The following is a 15,794-nucleotide window of genomic DNA, read 5'->3' as shown; positions in this document are numbered from 1 at the left end:
ACCTCTGAACCTGTCTGTCTCCCATTCTCCACCTATCTGTGTGTGTGTCTCAGTACAATGCCCTGTTATGACCCTGTGTGATGGAGGGGTCAAGCCCGGTCACACACACAGTGAAGGGCGTGGCAGAAGAGGAAATACCTGACGTGCCCCAACGCATAATTATCAATAAAAAAAAGCATTAACCTTAAAGAATGCCACCAGAGCCCGAGCATACCTAGAAATATTGCGTGTTAAATTAGGTTTAGGTTAGGATTGGGTTAGATTAAGTTCGGTTAGGGTTGGTCAAATTAGGTTACGAATATGTTAAGTTAGGTTAGATTCTGTTAAATTAGATTGATATTAAGTAAGGTAGGAGAAAAGAGGAGGGAGGGACGGAGAGAGGGAAAGGGGAAGGATAAAGAGGGAGGGGTGAAAGGAGAGAGGAAAATAGGGATGGAGGAATGACAGAAGTGAGGCAACTAAGGAGAAAAAGATGAGAGAGAGAGAGAGTAAAGCTAAACTGAGAGGGTAGAAGCGGAGGAAACAAGGAAGGGAGGGAACGAGTGAGATACTGTAATGTTATTCTTAGAAAGGAAAGTTAACGACCCGAGAAGTGTGTGCGTGCGTGTTTATGTGTGTGTGTGTGTGTGTGTGTAGGAGAGGGTTGAAGGTAACTGACTATGATCATGACAGGAACGGGAGCATTATTCTTTCAGTCAGTCAGTCAACTAGCAAGTCCAGGGGTAATAACAACTCTTTGATGACCTACTGACTGATTTTGACTTAATCCACAATGTGAGGGAACTATGGAGCAGTTTATCTCGCTCTCTCTCTCTCTCTCTCCACAAGCACAGCAGAAGACTATATACATTATTTTAAGTACCGCTTCAAGAATGTCATTTTAATTACATTTTACTGGGATTAGGTTGCTTGTTAGTTCGCATAGTTTATACAGAAGAACTTTAGGATTTACATACATACATACACTGACAGTACCCGGGGTGTCAAATCAACATGTAATCTACAACTTCCACCGTTGATAGTGACCTTAGCTGACCTGACCATCGCCCACCAACCTTTACTGAGTACCTGAAACTAAGCCGTCACTGACCGGGCTGGCCTCCTTCCCCCGACTTTCCCGTTGTAGCCAGTTGAACAAGACCTGGCTGTGTTGGTTGTGGCGGTGAGGTCGTTACCCCTTCAGTCTCTGTGTGTGTGTGTGTGTCAGTTCAACGAGTAAACAACGGATAGGTCAGTTCAGGTCAACGGCAAGGGGGGTGGGAAGTGGGGTGGGGTGGTAAACAATACAGTGAGGTCAGATGTACGGTACAATCAAGAAGCAAGCAGGTACACAGCCTGGGGGTCCACGCCGGGAGCCCTGAGTAAACACGACCCTGTAAGGCATGGCTTTGACTCTCACAGCCTGACCACTTGTTTTGCTGGGATTTTTTCTCGCACTACAACACACAGCACCACAATACACTATAATATACTATATACAACTCACACAACACAGCACACCTTAACTATACCACACAACACACCACACCAGACATACACAACATCACACACACCATAACTACACTACACACCACACCACAGCACACCATAACACTACACATCACAGCACACCACGCCATAACACAGCACACCACGCCATAACACAGCACACCACACCATAACACACCACGCCATAACACACCACGCCATAACACAGCACACCACACCATATCACAAAGCCCTGAAGAGTCTTAGGGCTGGTGCAATGTGATTAAGGTGTGAGTGGTGGTAATGTGAGTTGTTAGTTGACCTAATGTAATATAGTTTGTCTGTCTATCTATCTCTAGATATGGATGACCAATATTCTAACAATCTCTGTCCATCTCTATCTCCTCCAGGGTTACATTAACCTCCTCTTCCTCCTCCAGGGGTGCACCAACCTCCTGACAGGATGACTGGGTACTCAAAGCCTAAGAAAAACACACATAACTCCGCCAGCTGCAGGTGGGTCGTGGTCAGCCAAGACTGGTTTGAAGGAAATGCCAAAATTAATGTAAATTCATCGAGGCAACAGGTGAATGACCTCTGTTTTCGCCAGGAAGTCTCTTTAGCGGGCGTGGCTAGCGTGTGGTGGGCGTAGCTAACGTGTGGTAGGCATGGGTGACGTGTTGTGGGCGGGGCGTGGGTGTAGTGTTATCTAAGGAGTGAGAGTAGCAGGGTTACCTCCACAGCCCTCGTGCTCACATCGTCAGTGAGGCTCCGGCCTTGTCCTAGTGAACACCTCGCCGAAGTTCCTCATCCCCAGCCCTCTCCACCTATAGCTAACGTCCTCCACTCCTTCCCTCCCTATCTCTCCAGTAGCAAGGAGTGACGGCCACCACCTTGTGCAGCAGACCACCACCTGGCGCGCTTTCAGGTAAGACCACTTCACCTAACCTAATCTCACCTGACCTGACCTGACCTAACTTAACCTAACATCTCCTGTTATAATTAAATCCTACTTGTAATATTTTGTTCATCTCATAATCCAAACAAAATTCCAGTTTGAGTAAAATAAAATACAATGAAGCCTTTGAGGCAGATAAAGAGGGTAAGCACTATGTTGTCTCCTTACTGTCAACAAGACGAAAAACTCACATACTAACACCTGAACAAATACGAATTATTTTGGCCATTTTGAGAACGAAGTATTTGACTCAAGAAGCTAGAACACTAACACTCCCCAGAACCAGTTGTCGATATTCAAATGTTATCTAATACAGAGTCATCCAAAACCAATGGCTAGATTATTAATTGGTAATATACAGGGTGTCCAAAATTATGACCTATTTAAAAACTTAATAAACCTAACAAAAATAATAATTAATAAACTAAAATATAAAGATATACCGGTTTTATTACACTTGAACAACTCTTAAGACTTTCATATGAGCATTGTATCTTGTCTAAGTTAGGTTTGGTTAGGTTAGGTTAAGCTGGTTAGGCTAGGTTAGGTAGAGGAACACAAATAGGGTGGTGGACGAGTGGAACAAGCTTAGCAACTTCTTAGTAAGTACTGGAACGCTGGAAAGTTTTAAAAGGAGGCTGGATAGACTCATTGATGATAGAGTGGTAGTAACTCTCGACAGGAGCTGCCATGCACAGGCCAACCGGCCTATTGCAGACTCCTTATTTTCTTATGTTCTTATGTTCTTAGGTATGTTCCGTGAATGCTGGCCTCGGGGGTATGGGGCTGACCTCAATATTTTCCGGGATATAAACACAATCACCACTATCACCACCACTGTTACCACCACCAATATCATCGTCACCACCACCCCGTCACCATCCTCACAACCTCGTCCACCACCGTTATCACCACCATCGTCACATTCACCACCACCACTATCCTAACCCAACCTAACCTACACTATAGAGAAAATATAACAATGGTTCACGGTTAAAAATTATATAGTTAAGGGGAGGTAATTTGGGTGAGATAGTGAGAGACTGGGTGTAGCTTAATGGTGGTAAGGGGGAGGGGGGGAGGTGAATGACCTAGGAGAGGGGCCGGAATCCCTACTATACTCACACAACTGATGGGTCCGCCCTCCTCCATCACCTGTGCCCTCCTCCCTCCTTCAAATCACCTGTGCCCTCCTCCCTCCTCCGTCACCTGTGCCCCTCCTCCATCCGTCACCTGTGCCCCCCTCCCTCCCTCCGTCACCTGTGCCCCCTCCTCCCTCCGTCACCTGTGCCCCCTCTCTCTCCCTGTATTTGTTTCTCTGTCTCTCTCTCTTACTCAAGGTCGTTAGAATCTGGTTATGTCTATTCATACCAACCGTCTCACACACACAGACACACACTGAGGTCTCTCTCTCTCTCTCTCTCTCTCTCTCTCTCTCTCTCTCCTCTCTCTCTCTCCACACACACACACACACACACACACACACACACACACACACACACACAAGGTCTCTCACACACACACACACACACAGGTTGGTCAATCTGTTCATGTAGCCTTGAACATGCATTACCACAAAACTAAGTACCGGGGGGGTCGAGAAAACGTAGTACAGACTGGTTGGCAATGGTGAGCGTTGGTGACCCGAAACGAATGTTCCCCGTCTCTCTCTCTCTACTCAAGGTCATCTTTGCTCAGAAGTCTTTGATGAAATAATTCTAAAAGAGTGGTAGTGTGGTGGAGTGTTCTAGAGGAGAGGAAGAAAGTGAGGCAGGGAGGAAGGAAGGAAGGAGGAGAAGTGAGAAGGGGAGCAGAAAACACTGGGGAGAGGGAGGAGGGTGACCTCATCCAACACCTCAGGTAGGTCACTCAGGAGAAATTCCTTCCCTCTTCCACGATAGCTTCTCCCAGCACAGCCTGGTCTCTCTCTCTCCTGCCTCCTACTGTCCCTTCCCCAACCTGTCCTTCTTTAAGAAAGAAGAGCCACTTGGGTGTCTTGCTGCCACTGCATACAGCAGAACCAGTCCAGCCCCATTAGGGTCCTTCTGTAGGCTGTCTCTGACCCACCACGACCAGGCTGCCACCCCCCCTCCTCTTCTTCCACCACCCTCCTCTTCTCTTCCTTGTTCTTCCCCTCCTATTCCTATTTTTCCTTCTCCTTATCCTCTCCTCCTCTTCCATATCCTCTCCTCCCTCTTCATATCATCCTCCTCCTCCTCCTTATCCTCCTCCTCCTCTTCATCTTCTCCCTCCTCCTCTCCTCCTCCTCTTCTGCGTCTCCTCCTCCTCTTCATATCCTCCTCCTCCTCTTCATATCTCTCCTCCTCTTCATATCCTCCTCCTCCTCTTCCTATCTTTCCTCCTCCTCTTCATATCCTCTCCTCCTCTTCATATCCTCCTCCTCCCTCATGTATCCCTCTCCTCTTCATATCCTCTCCTCCTCTTCATATCCTCCTCCTCCTCTTCTTATCCTCTCTCTTCATATCCTCCTCCTCCTCCTTTCCCAGCAGAGTCATTCACCTTAGCTGACTGGACCCTGACTCGGCACACCCTAGGTTCCGTGCCCTCGTGCCTGACCACCACTTCACTCATACCCACACTACGCCACTTTCACTAAGCCATACTATGCCACACCACACTATACCATACTACACTATACCACACCACTATACCCACACTATACCCATGCCACATTATACCACACACTATACCATGCCATTATACCCACCACACTATACCATGCCACCTATACCACACCACACTATACCATGCCACACTATACCACCACACTACCCCACACTATACACACACTATACCCACACTATACCATGCCACACACTATGCCACACCACTATACACACCACAGTACCATGCCACTACCACCACTATACCATGCCACACTATATCATGCCACTATACCACCACACACTATACCATGCCACACTATACCATACCACTATACCATACTTACTATGCCACCCTTATACCACTATGCCACACCACTATGCCATGCCATTATACCCACACACACACATGCCACACCACACTATGCCACTATGCCACCACACTATACCCCCCCACACACACACTATACCATGCCAATCTATACACACACACACACCACACACACCACACTATATCATGCCACACTATACCATGCCACTATACCACACCACACTACCATACCCACCACACACTATACCATGCCACTATACCACACCACACTCATGCCACACTATACCATGCCACACTATACCCACACCACACTATACCATGCCACACTATACCCACCACATACCATGCACACTATACCACACACCACACTACCCACACACACCCATGCCCTACTATACCATACCCACACTATACCATGCCACACTATACCATACACACTATACCCACACCACTATACCATGCCACTATACCATGCCACACTATACCCACACCACACACACATACCATGCCACACCCTATCACATACACTTGCACATACCATACCACACTACACAACACAACTTCCACCCACCCCTTCTCTGTTCTTTCTAATTTCCATACTCTGATATTCATCCACCCACCCACCCATCTACCCGCCCATATATCCACCCACCCATCCATCTATCCACCCATTATTATTGTTAAGTTTTTAATTATTATGATGAAAGTCTACAGTAAACATCTTAATTGAGAGAGAACAACTAGGTCAGTATGTCAACACCCCGCAGGTACTCTGGCGGGCACACTTCTTACCACCAGTACCACCACCACCACCCTTCTCTCACTGCACTGGACAGAAATTCGCCATATCAATTATATATAAAACATTATACTGTATATTATAGAGGTAGATATAAATTATAGGTAAAGAGACAGCATAGGTGGAAGATTAGAGTGGAGAGAATTCCGGGTAAAGAAATCTCTTTCTCTCTCTCTCTCGTTGACATAGTAAATCCTCCAAAAGAATTTTAATAATCTGAAGACTACAAACTTATAAAATGAATGTGTAGTGCTGTTTCAGACTAGATATTACTGCTGAATCCAGTGTGTAGTGCTGTGAATCAGTGTGTAGTGCTGTGAATCAGTGTAGGTGCTGTGAATCGGTGTGTAATTAACGTGAATCTCGGTGCGCGTGAATCAGGTTAACGTGAATCAATGTGGTGCGCAGCTGAATCAGTGTGGTGCTGTGAATCGGTGTGTGGTGCTGTGAATGTGTGGTGCTGTGAATCAGTGTGTAGTGCTGTGAATGTGTGCTGTCTGCAAATCAATTCTGCTGTTGAATCAATGTGGTGCTGTGAATCAGTGTGTAGTGCTGAATGAATGCATAATGCTGGCCGGATGTGCCAGGTACCGGCAGATCGGTGTGTGTAGTGCTGTGAATCAATGGTAGTGCTGTGGCGAGATCCGGTGTGTGGTGCACCGTAGTCGGTGTGTAGTGCTGTGAATCGGTGTGTAGTGCTGTGAATGTGTGCCAGTGCTGCCAGCCAGATCGGTGGCGTGTAGTGCTGTGAATCAATGTGTGCTGTGAATCGGTGTGTAGTGCTGTGAATGAATGTATAGTGCTGTGAATCAATGTGTGGTGCTGTGAATCGGTGGCCAGCCAATTAACGTGAATGAATGCGTAGTGCTGTGAATCAATGTGCTGTGCTGGCGAATCCGGTGTGTAGTGCTGTGCAGATCGGTGTCAGCCAATTAACATGAATCAGTGTGTAGTGCTGTGAATGTGTGTAGTGCTGTGAATCAGTGTGTAGTGCTGTAGTCAATGTGCCAGTGCTGGCGAATCAGTGTGTAGTGCTGTGAATGAATGCCGCGTGCGCAGATGTGTGGCAGTGCTGTAGTCAGTGTAGTGCTGGCAGATCAATGTGTAGTGCAATGAATCAGTGTGGCAATTGCTGTCGAATCGGTCCGTAGTGCATGAATCAGTGTGTAGTGCAGCGAATGTGTGTGTGCTGTGAATCAGTGTGTAGTGCTGTGAATCCAATGTGTAGTGCTGTGAATCAGTGTGTAGTGCTGTGAATGAATGTATAGTGCTGTGAATCAATGTGTAGTGCTGTGAATCAGTGTGTAGTGCTGTGAATGAATGCATAGTGCTGTGAATCAATGTGTAGTGCTGTGAATCAGTGTGTAGTGCTGTGAATCAGTGTGTAGTGCTGTGAATCAGTGTGTAGTGCTGTGAATGTGTGTAGTGCTGTGAATCAGTGTGTAGTGCTGTGAATCAATGTGTTGACTATGTATACTAGATATTAAGATACGAACGAGTATACTCAGTACATGTATTCAATATCTCTCGAGACAGAATTCTTCATTTTGCTCGTTTACTGCACATATTTGTAACTGTTTTCATTTATTTATCTGATATAATATTTTTCATATATAAGTGACAATATTTTTCACTTTGTTTCATCTATATATTTCATAGGGTCAACTGAAGACTCTCCACCCCAGCTTATTTCACCTAAAGATTAACCACCCTAATGCTATAGGTTAAGTTAGGTTGGATTGGATTGGTTAATTTTAGGTGAAATAAGCTGTGGGGCAAAGATTTTTCAGGTAATCATAGTGTTTTTTCCTTTCTATTAGTGACTGACTGTTGTTATTGATTTCCAGGATGAAGAGCAAATTACCTGTCACCCTGCTGTGTCTGACAGTCCTGTTGGTGAGTAGTACGCCTGTTACACCTGTCCTAACCTTTATTACACCTGTCCTAGACTGTACACATGTGAGAAGGGTGTTACCCAGTGTGACAGGTATCCCATACTGCGGTTTCCTCCTCTACTGACACTGATATCTTGCAGCCATTTTGCACACTTGAAGCAAAGGATAATTATATTTTTCCTTGCTATACACTGCCATTGATAATCGAAACACGAGGGCAATATTACGATTAAAAGCCTCGATTTTCAACACTCGGTCATTACAATCACAAACTGCATCACAGTCATGTTATCTTCCACAGGCTGGTGCGTCTGGTCATGGGCGCCTCATGAAACCCGCAGGCAGGAACGCCATGTGGAGATTCGGATTCCCTAACCCCGTCAACTACAACGACAATGAACTCTACTGCGGAGGATTTGTTGGTGAGCCGCTCAAATCAGCTGAGATTCAGACATCCAAGTTCCTGAAGTTATATCTGTCACTGACTCACTGTATACCTGTAATTATAGGCCATATCTCCACAAGTTACATTATCTTTCTGTACCAGCACTTGCATACCTGTACTGTAAACTCCTACCACTGTACCATAAATCCTACCACTGTACCCTCCTCCCCACAGTTCAGTACGGGAAGAATGGCGGGAAATGTGGCGTGTGCGGTGACAATTATGTCGAGACGGTACCGAGGTCGCATGAAAGTGGGGGCATATTCGGCAACGCCATCATCGTTAAGAGATATGTGTCGGGCCAGGTGAGTGTGTTGTGGTCCAGGTGTGTGTGTGTGTGTGTGTGTGTGTGTGTGTGTGTGTGTGTGTGTTGTGTCCAGGTGTGTGTGTGTTGTGGTCCAGGTGTGTGTGTGTGTGTGTGTGTTGTGGTCCAGGTGTGTGTGTGTGTTGTGGTCCAGGTGTGTGTGTGTTGTGGTCCAGTGTGTGTGTGTGTGTGTGTGTGTGTGTTGTGGTCCAGGTGTGTGTTAGGTCCAGGTCTTCCTGCCACTTGCCACACGCCAAAGAGCCTCATCCAGCACTCCAGTTTTCCTGTATTCTATATGACCAATCTGTTGCAGGTGATTGAGATCGAGGCAGACCTGACGCATTTAACCACAAGGAAGGATGGAAGCAAGACTTGCCCAAAAACAACAACCCCAATAAGATCATCACCCAGGAGTGCCTTTGATAAGAGTTAAAACAACATATTCATATAGACATGGTTCGCTTGACTACCTAAAGATTAACCCCCGCCAGCTGGAGTATGGGTCACTGGTGGTAACTCAGGGGGTACCCAGAGAACAATTTGAGAACCCCTGATCTAGAGAAATAACCTGGGTGCCTAATCTTCTGTGCTCCAAACAAAGCCATAATGATCAAGCAAAGATTAACCCCCCCCCCAGCCATTTACCTTAATGCTAATCTAACTTGCACAGCATCAGTGGTAGATGTTATCTCACCTCCCCTCAGTACATCACATCTAGACTAATCACAACAGCTTCTAAGTATGTACAGGTATATGAATGAAAACTCACCAAATAATTGTTGAAAATTAATTAAACAAAAACCCTCATTACCAAACTAAACCATATTCTATTTGGCCTAAACATTTTCTAAAGCAGAATGTCATTATATCTGTTATCTATTCCTACTTAAATCTTCTTTCCCATTAAATATGCAGTAATAATTGTATTTGATGTAAGTATAAGTATTTTTTTATGCAATTTTCCTTGTAGGAGTGTACAGTACAGTGTCTCCAATGATATAAATGAAGTCAATGTGAAAATCACATTTGATGCACAAAATTTTGATTTATAAATAATTTTATCAGGAACAGAACCTTTTCATATATCGAGGGATGCCTGTACTAATTAAGATCACTGCACTTTAGTCCCATTTTGTGGAAGGGTGGTGATAAAGACGTGACCCGTCTCCCCCCAGTCCATGGGTGGTCAGCTACAGGTGAGCAGTGCCGAGTGTGACAGGATGAGTGACACCGGTTCATTCAACCAACATCACCATGAAAGGAAAAGAGGACAATCACCTGGTTCACAACTTAATCATTCAACATAAAATGGGACTTAACGGTTAGGGAATTCCATATCATTTCTGCACCCAGTTTATTTCCGCCCAAACAGCTAGTAAGCTCATAAGTGGCGAATATGATTATATTAAAAAAAATAATAACAATAAAATAAATTAAAAAAAAAAATTCTGTACAGTACACATGTCACATATGTAGCTGCTCTTTCTCTCTCTCTCTCTCTCTCAGCAAGCCCAACTACTGTCGGATAACAGCATCTAAAATTCACAGAGAATTTAGTGGTACTGCTAGTACAGTATTTGTTTTCTGGGGAGGGAGGGAAGGAGGGAGGGAGGAAGGAAGAGCTGTCCAAAATAGGGAGAAGTTGCTGCCCCCTCATGGACACCGGGAGATGCTCACCTGTAAAGTCTGCATCATGTTACTGTAATTCTCTTCCTGATGGGGTGATACTCTCCTACAGGTATGTGCTACCTGTTGTCGACACAGGGAAGACCAGTTTCATCATACCAGAGGATAGTCCCAAGACAATAGTGTTCAAGTGGAAAGTGAAGTTACCAGAGGGCATCACCTGCACCAACTGCGTCATACAGTGGAAATACTTTGCAGGTCAGCAGCTCTTTGCCTTTATTGTAAACCCCTTTCCTTCCCCACAATAATTTAACCTACTGAATAGCATAACTAGGATCACCTTATAATTTGCACCCCAGCTTATTTCACCTGAAGATCATCCACCCTAATGCTAACTTAACCTAACCAAACCCTCCCCCAAGTAGTGCTAGGGAGGTTATCTTCAGGAGTAATAAGTTCCATTTGGCCAATCTTCACTTGGTCCTGATTTAGTTTCTTAAGGACAATAAATCAACTGAGTACTGTACAATGATTTAACACACAATGTACAGTTAGGGTAAAAAATATGTTCCCTCCCAAATGAGATAAAAATAGTACATCAGCACTAAACGGCAGTCAGACTAAGTAAATTGGAGACACATTCCTGTGACTCAGTTTCACCAAGAGGAGTGAACTTTTGTCCTCGACTGTACAATGACCATACTTATATCACTTTGATTTCTCACACATTAAGAATAAGTTCTTAACCCTTCACTATAAGGATGCCACTTCTAATATTTTATTCAGCTCCGAGAGGACCCCATACACATGGCATTAAATTTTAATGAGGAGAACTGAAGCTCTTAACTGTTAGGTTTTAAACTCTTGACTTTTTTAATATAAATTTTTAAGTATTACAATTTAAGTTCTTGGCCAAGATGATTTTAACAGTGGTTGGGGGAAGCTAGAAGGCGCTCCCAATGTGACAATCAACTCAGAAGGATGTGACATATAGATAGATATTTTTTATATACTGAACAGTAGTACATCTGGCATTGTAACAGTTAAGCAACACTGTATTCACTTAAAAAGAGATACAATATCTATTTAAATACTATACTGTACATATAGATGTGGCTATACTCATATGATTATATTCTTTTTTATAAATATATACAGTACAGTATAATATAATGTAACTGGAGCCGAGACATCTGCTCTGAGAACCAAGGTTACCATCTCCTACCTCCTCCCAAGGTCCCCCAGACTGGGCTATTCAACCAGCCGGTGTTTTATAGTAACAGGGACCAGGCAGTCATCACATACTGTCTGGGGTGCCATGAAGCAAGTCATAAGACCTAATGAAATTCTCTTAACAAAGACAACTAATCCTCTATGTCCTTTAGGGAACACCTGGGGCAAAGACAAGTTGACTGGCGAGGTAGCACAAGGCAAGGGGCCACAAGAAACATTCGTGAATTGTGCTGACGTTTACATCACAACCAACACGGGTCATAGTCCACCAAGCCACGACAAAGTGGAAAACCCGTGGGCACTGTACTTTAGGGGCTTCTTCCCTGGCATGCCCCATGATCCTCATACCAAGCCTACGGATAGTGGTCTCAAACCTCTGGTTGTCAGGTGAGGAGGAGCTCATCAATAGTGAGTGCTGTACAAGGATTTTAGATGAAGCATCCATAAGGCCTTTTTCTGAAGTAATAGCATAAATGGACTAAAGAGAGCTGATATGAGAAAGGTGAGATGGATGTGTAATATGATAGTGAAAGACAGGAGGCTAAGAGGATGGCAGATACTGTTGTTAAAATTTTATTACGTGACCGATCGCCCAAGCAGCTAACTCGCCAATCAGTGGCGAAGAGGATATAAGTAAGTAAAAATGTAAAAGTAAAGCACTTCAACAACTATGGTCTTTATGTGCATAACAATGTTAGTAATACACGAGTCCAACAACAATTAAAAATTATAAGAGATAGAATTCTCTGTCGGCTAGTTATTGAGATTATTGGCAAAGTTCTGCGTAGAAGCAGGCCAAGTTGGCTTGGGCATATGGAGTGGATTAGACCAATTGGGTCAAGAGGTGCAGGAGTATAAATGTGGAGGGGGGAGAGCTAGGGGCAAGCCAAGAATGACATAGGGAGAGGATGTAAGAAGTGACATTAGAGTTAGGAGCCTGACAAGAGACAATGCAACATGGAAAGCTGTCATCAGCTAATCATGGTTAACTCACTCAAGTGTGGAAAATGACCATATAACAATAATGCTGAGTAGATCTGTGATGACAGATGTGGTAAAAATACTATACACCAACCCATACACACACACACACAATACCACATTCACCCAAAGCAAGTTGACAAGTGCCTCCCACAATCTTATTGGACAAAGTGTCAGTATTCACTATTTCTACATTTAAATTTTAAGTCAATATGATAGTGTTATTGAGTGTCAAGTGGCTGTTCTGTGAGCACAGTAATGTGCTGTAAAAGGTGACATATTAATGGCTCAGAAATTTCGTAACAGCTTTTTCTGTGGCAGGTCCCAGCTGTGTCAGGCAAGGGCAAGCTATGCAACAGTAGAAGGCATGAACAAATTCTGCAAGGAGAATTGCATGCAATACCCACCCAACTGCAACCCGGATATCTGCCATTGTGTGTAAGTTGCTTTCGCATTTAGTCCTAAAGGTAAAAATCCTCCTTCAATGTCTCGTTCATCTATGACCTCTTGTGAGTTACTGTACCTATCTCACTCCCACACTAATTCTCATCTCCATTTTACAGGGTAGACTGCAAGGCCATCGGGAAATTGGCTGAACTAAGAGACTCTGATGTCTATTGCCACCAAGTCTGTCTTAGATACCCTTCAGACTGCCCACCAGATGAATGTGTCTGCAGCTAGTTCTCCTTTAGTGTTTTCTAAGACACACACACACATATATACTGTATACATACCTCTTATAACACCAAAATAACCCTCTTCAAGATTGGTATACATCTCTTCCTGTACACCAGGACATGATACATCTCTTCCTGTACACCAAGACATGATACACCTCTTCCTGTACACCAGGACATGATACACCTCTTCCTGTACACCAGGACATGATACACCTCTTCCTGTACACCAGGACATGATACATCTCTTCCTGTACACCAGGACATGATACACCTCTTCCTGTACACCAGGACATGATACACCTCTTCCTGTACACCAGGACATGATACACCTCTTCCTGTACACCAGGACATGATACACCTCTGTAAGTAAACACACACACCAGGAAGTATCCCCAGGAAGCAAGACAAGGCAGCTGTGTGGATCCCAAATTGCCCCAACGCTCTTGACCCGACAAGTTATGTAACTAAAGATTAAACACTCATTGTTAAAACAAAATCTTTAAATGGATTAATTATACATGAGAAACTGTTTAACAGATTTTGCTTTAAGATCTATATTAGATTATCTTAAATCCATATTAATGGCTTGTGGATGATATAAATTTTGTTAGTATAAGATAATATTGATGAAACACAAGTCTTTGGGGATATACAACTCAAACCACCTTATCATGGGCCTCAAGTGTCAGATACGTGCTACTACTGACTCCAGTGTCTTGTAGAGCTGTCATCTTATATGATTATTCCCACAGCACATTCAGTTTATGACGCACAAAATTCCATCCGTGTTATCAGTTTGAGACACCAAATACCTGCAGCTGCATTCCTTATGATGCAATTAATCATTCATATGAAAAACCCAGAATTATAAAGCATTTTGATTTTAAGCCATACAGTGTATATACAGTACTGAGAATAGGAATGCATTATTAACCCTAGAACTGTTAGCTCTCGTACACAAGAACCTGACAAGAGAGACTGCAAGAGACAGTTGCTTTATACGCGGACTAAACCACTGTTGTATACATACTAGATCGGCGCTCACTATAAACCTGTGACTAATTTTACATAAAAGAACATTTGGCTCCAAAGTTGATGGGTTGTCTGAAATCTACTTTTCTTCAGTCTACTTGAGAACAACCGTGAGGGAGTGTCCAACTTAACCCAAGTTTACTGTGATTTTTTCTTTATATTAAAAACATATTATACAGTAGTGCTGTAAATTGTTTTAGATATCAACAGCCTGTAATAATCTCAATAGTACTGTATTAAGTGACTTTCTTCCTTTCTAATGATATAATTCAGTTAGGGTGTCCATGAATTATTTAACCCCTTTTAAAACTTATTATACATACAGGTATACATATAACATGCCAAATTATTACACCTGACAAACAACACTTATGATTTATTCTGTCTTGTTTTAACTGTAATATTTTGGACGATACAATATTAAGTTTTCAAAATTGGGTCAGATGGGTTAAGGACACCTTTATTATCCCTAGCTTTCGGGAATGCTTTTTAAGTATTAGCCAACGTGCTTTTTTGCCGAGACTTCCATCATATACAGTACTGTAGAGCATTACCTAGAGAGTGGGTGTGGGCTGCTGTCGTCGTGATACTGGTAAAAGACACTACAGTATTGTACTATATTATTTCCCAGGGTCTAGATTGTCCAAATTCCCAAGATATATACAGTATTCCTTGAGAGTAAAGATGTTAGAATATACGTAGATAATTGATTAATGCCAAACCTGTCTATCTATTGTTTTATCTCTCTTATCTATCTATCCAGCTACAGGTAGTATCAATCGCTTTTAACCCTTCATATACATGTTGGAGCTGCTTCTTGTTATTGTTTGTTTAGTTTGTATGGATCAACATGCCGAATAGGCATCTCAGAGTATGTCACCTGATGATTACATGTCCTAATGCTAACCTAACCCAAATTAAATCCCCCCAAATAGCATTAAGTTGTTTAATCATCAGGTGAAATAAACTGGGATGTGTAATTTTCAGGTGATTAACTTTTATTCATTTAAGACAAGAATTTTTTTTTGGGGGGGGAGGTAATGTTTTGTTTCTGTTAAGTTTTAATTTATTATAAACTGTTACAATTTTGTGGAGAATCTTGTTGTTATTTAATTTTGGTGCAGTATTTATTTCTTTAGTACGGTGTTATAACTGCTGCTTGTTATTAATAAAAAAAAATATGTCACATTCTGTCTCTGTGTTATTTGACCCCACATATCAAGTGTAGGTACAGTATACAACAGGTTATCAAACACCATTCTGTGCTACTCCAACAAGTGCAAAAGAACAAATAAATAATAAAATATATATGAAAAAGTACATACAATAAAATAAAACTAACAACATTACTGTATTAAAACAAAGCTGGCCAGACCATAACCCTGAAAACTTCTGGGGACGAAACTTTAATCTTTCCCA

At 43.0% G+C, this 15,794-nt stretch overlaps 1 protein-coding gene and 1 pseudogene across 1 annotated transcript; both read left to right on the top strand.

Annotated features, from left to right (window-relative positions):
* Nucleotides 1–2,184: 2,184 nt before the first annotated feature.
* LOC121862013 lies at nt 2,185–9,246 on the top strand (annotated as a pseudogene).
* A 1,217-nt stretch (nt 9,247–10,463) lies between these two features.
* On the top strand, nt 10,464–15,566 carry LOC121862120. Its single transcript, XM_042360114.1, has 4 exons — nt 10,464–10,707; nt 11,835–12,069; nt 12,985–13,101; nt 13,227–15,566. The coding sequence occupies exons 1-4, from the start codon at nt 10,479–10,481 to the stop codon at nt 13,342–13,344; spliced, it is 699 nt and encodes a 232-aa protein (XP_042216048.1). The 5' UTR covers nt 10,464–10,478; the 3' UTR covers nt 13,345–15,566.
* The last annotated feature ends 228 nt before the right edge of the window (nt 15,567–15,794 follow it).

This window comes from Homarus americanus, unplaced genomic scaffold (genome assembly GCF_018991925.1).
Source record: "Homarus americanus isolate GMGI-L3 unplaced genomic scaffold, GMGI_Hamer_2.0 scaffold25013, whole genome shotgun sequence".
Taxonomy (NCBI): Eukaryota; Metazoa; Arthropoda; class Malacostraca; order Decapoda; family Nephropidae; genus Homarus; species Homarus americanus.
Note: the sequence above shows the minus strand (reverse complement) of the source record. Positions and strands in the feature narration are given on the sequence as shown.

Coding starts and splice junctions, on each gene's coding strand:
- LOC121862120 (XM_042360114.1), top strand. CDS start 10,479: ATGGACACCGGGAGATGCTCACCTGTAAAGTCTGCATCATGTTACTGT. Junction 12,070..12,984: donor CTCAAACCTCTGGTTGTCAG/GTGAGGAGGAGC, acceptor TTTCTGTGGCAG/GTCCCAGCTGTGTCAGGCAA. Junction 13,102..13,226: donor CCGGATATCTGCCATTGTGT/GTAAGTTGCTTT, acceptor TCCATTTTACAG/GGTAGACTGCAAGGCCATCG.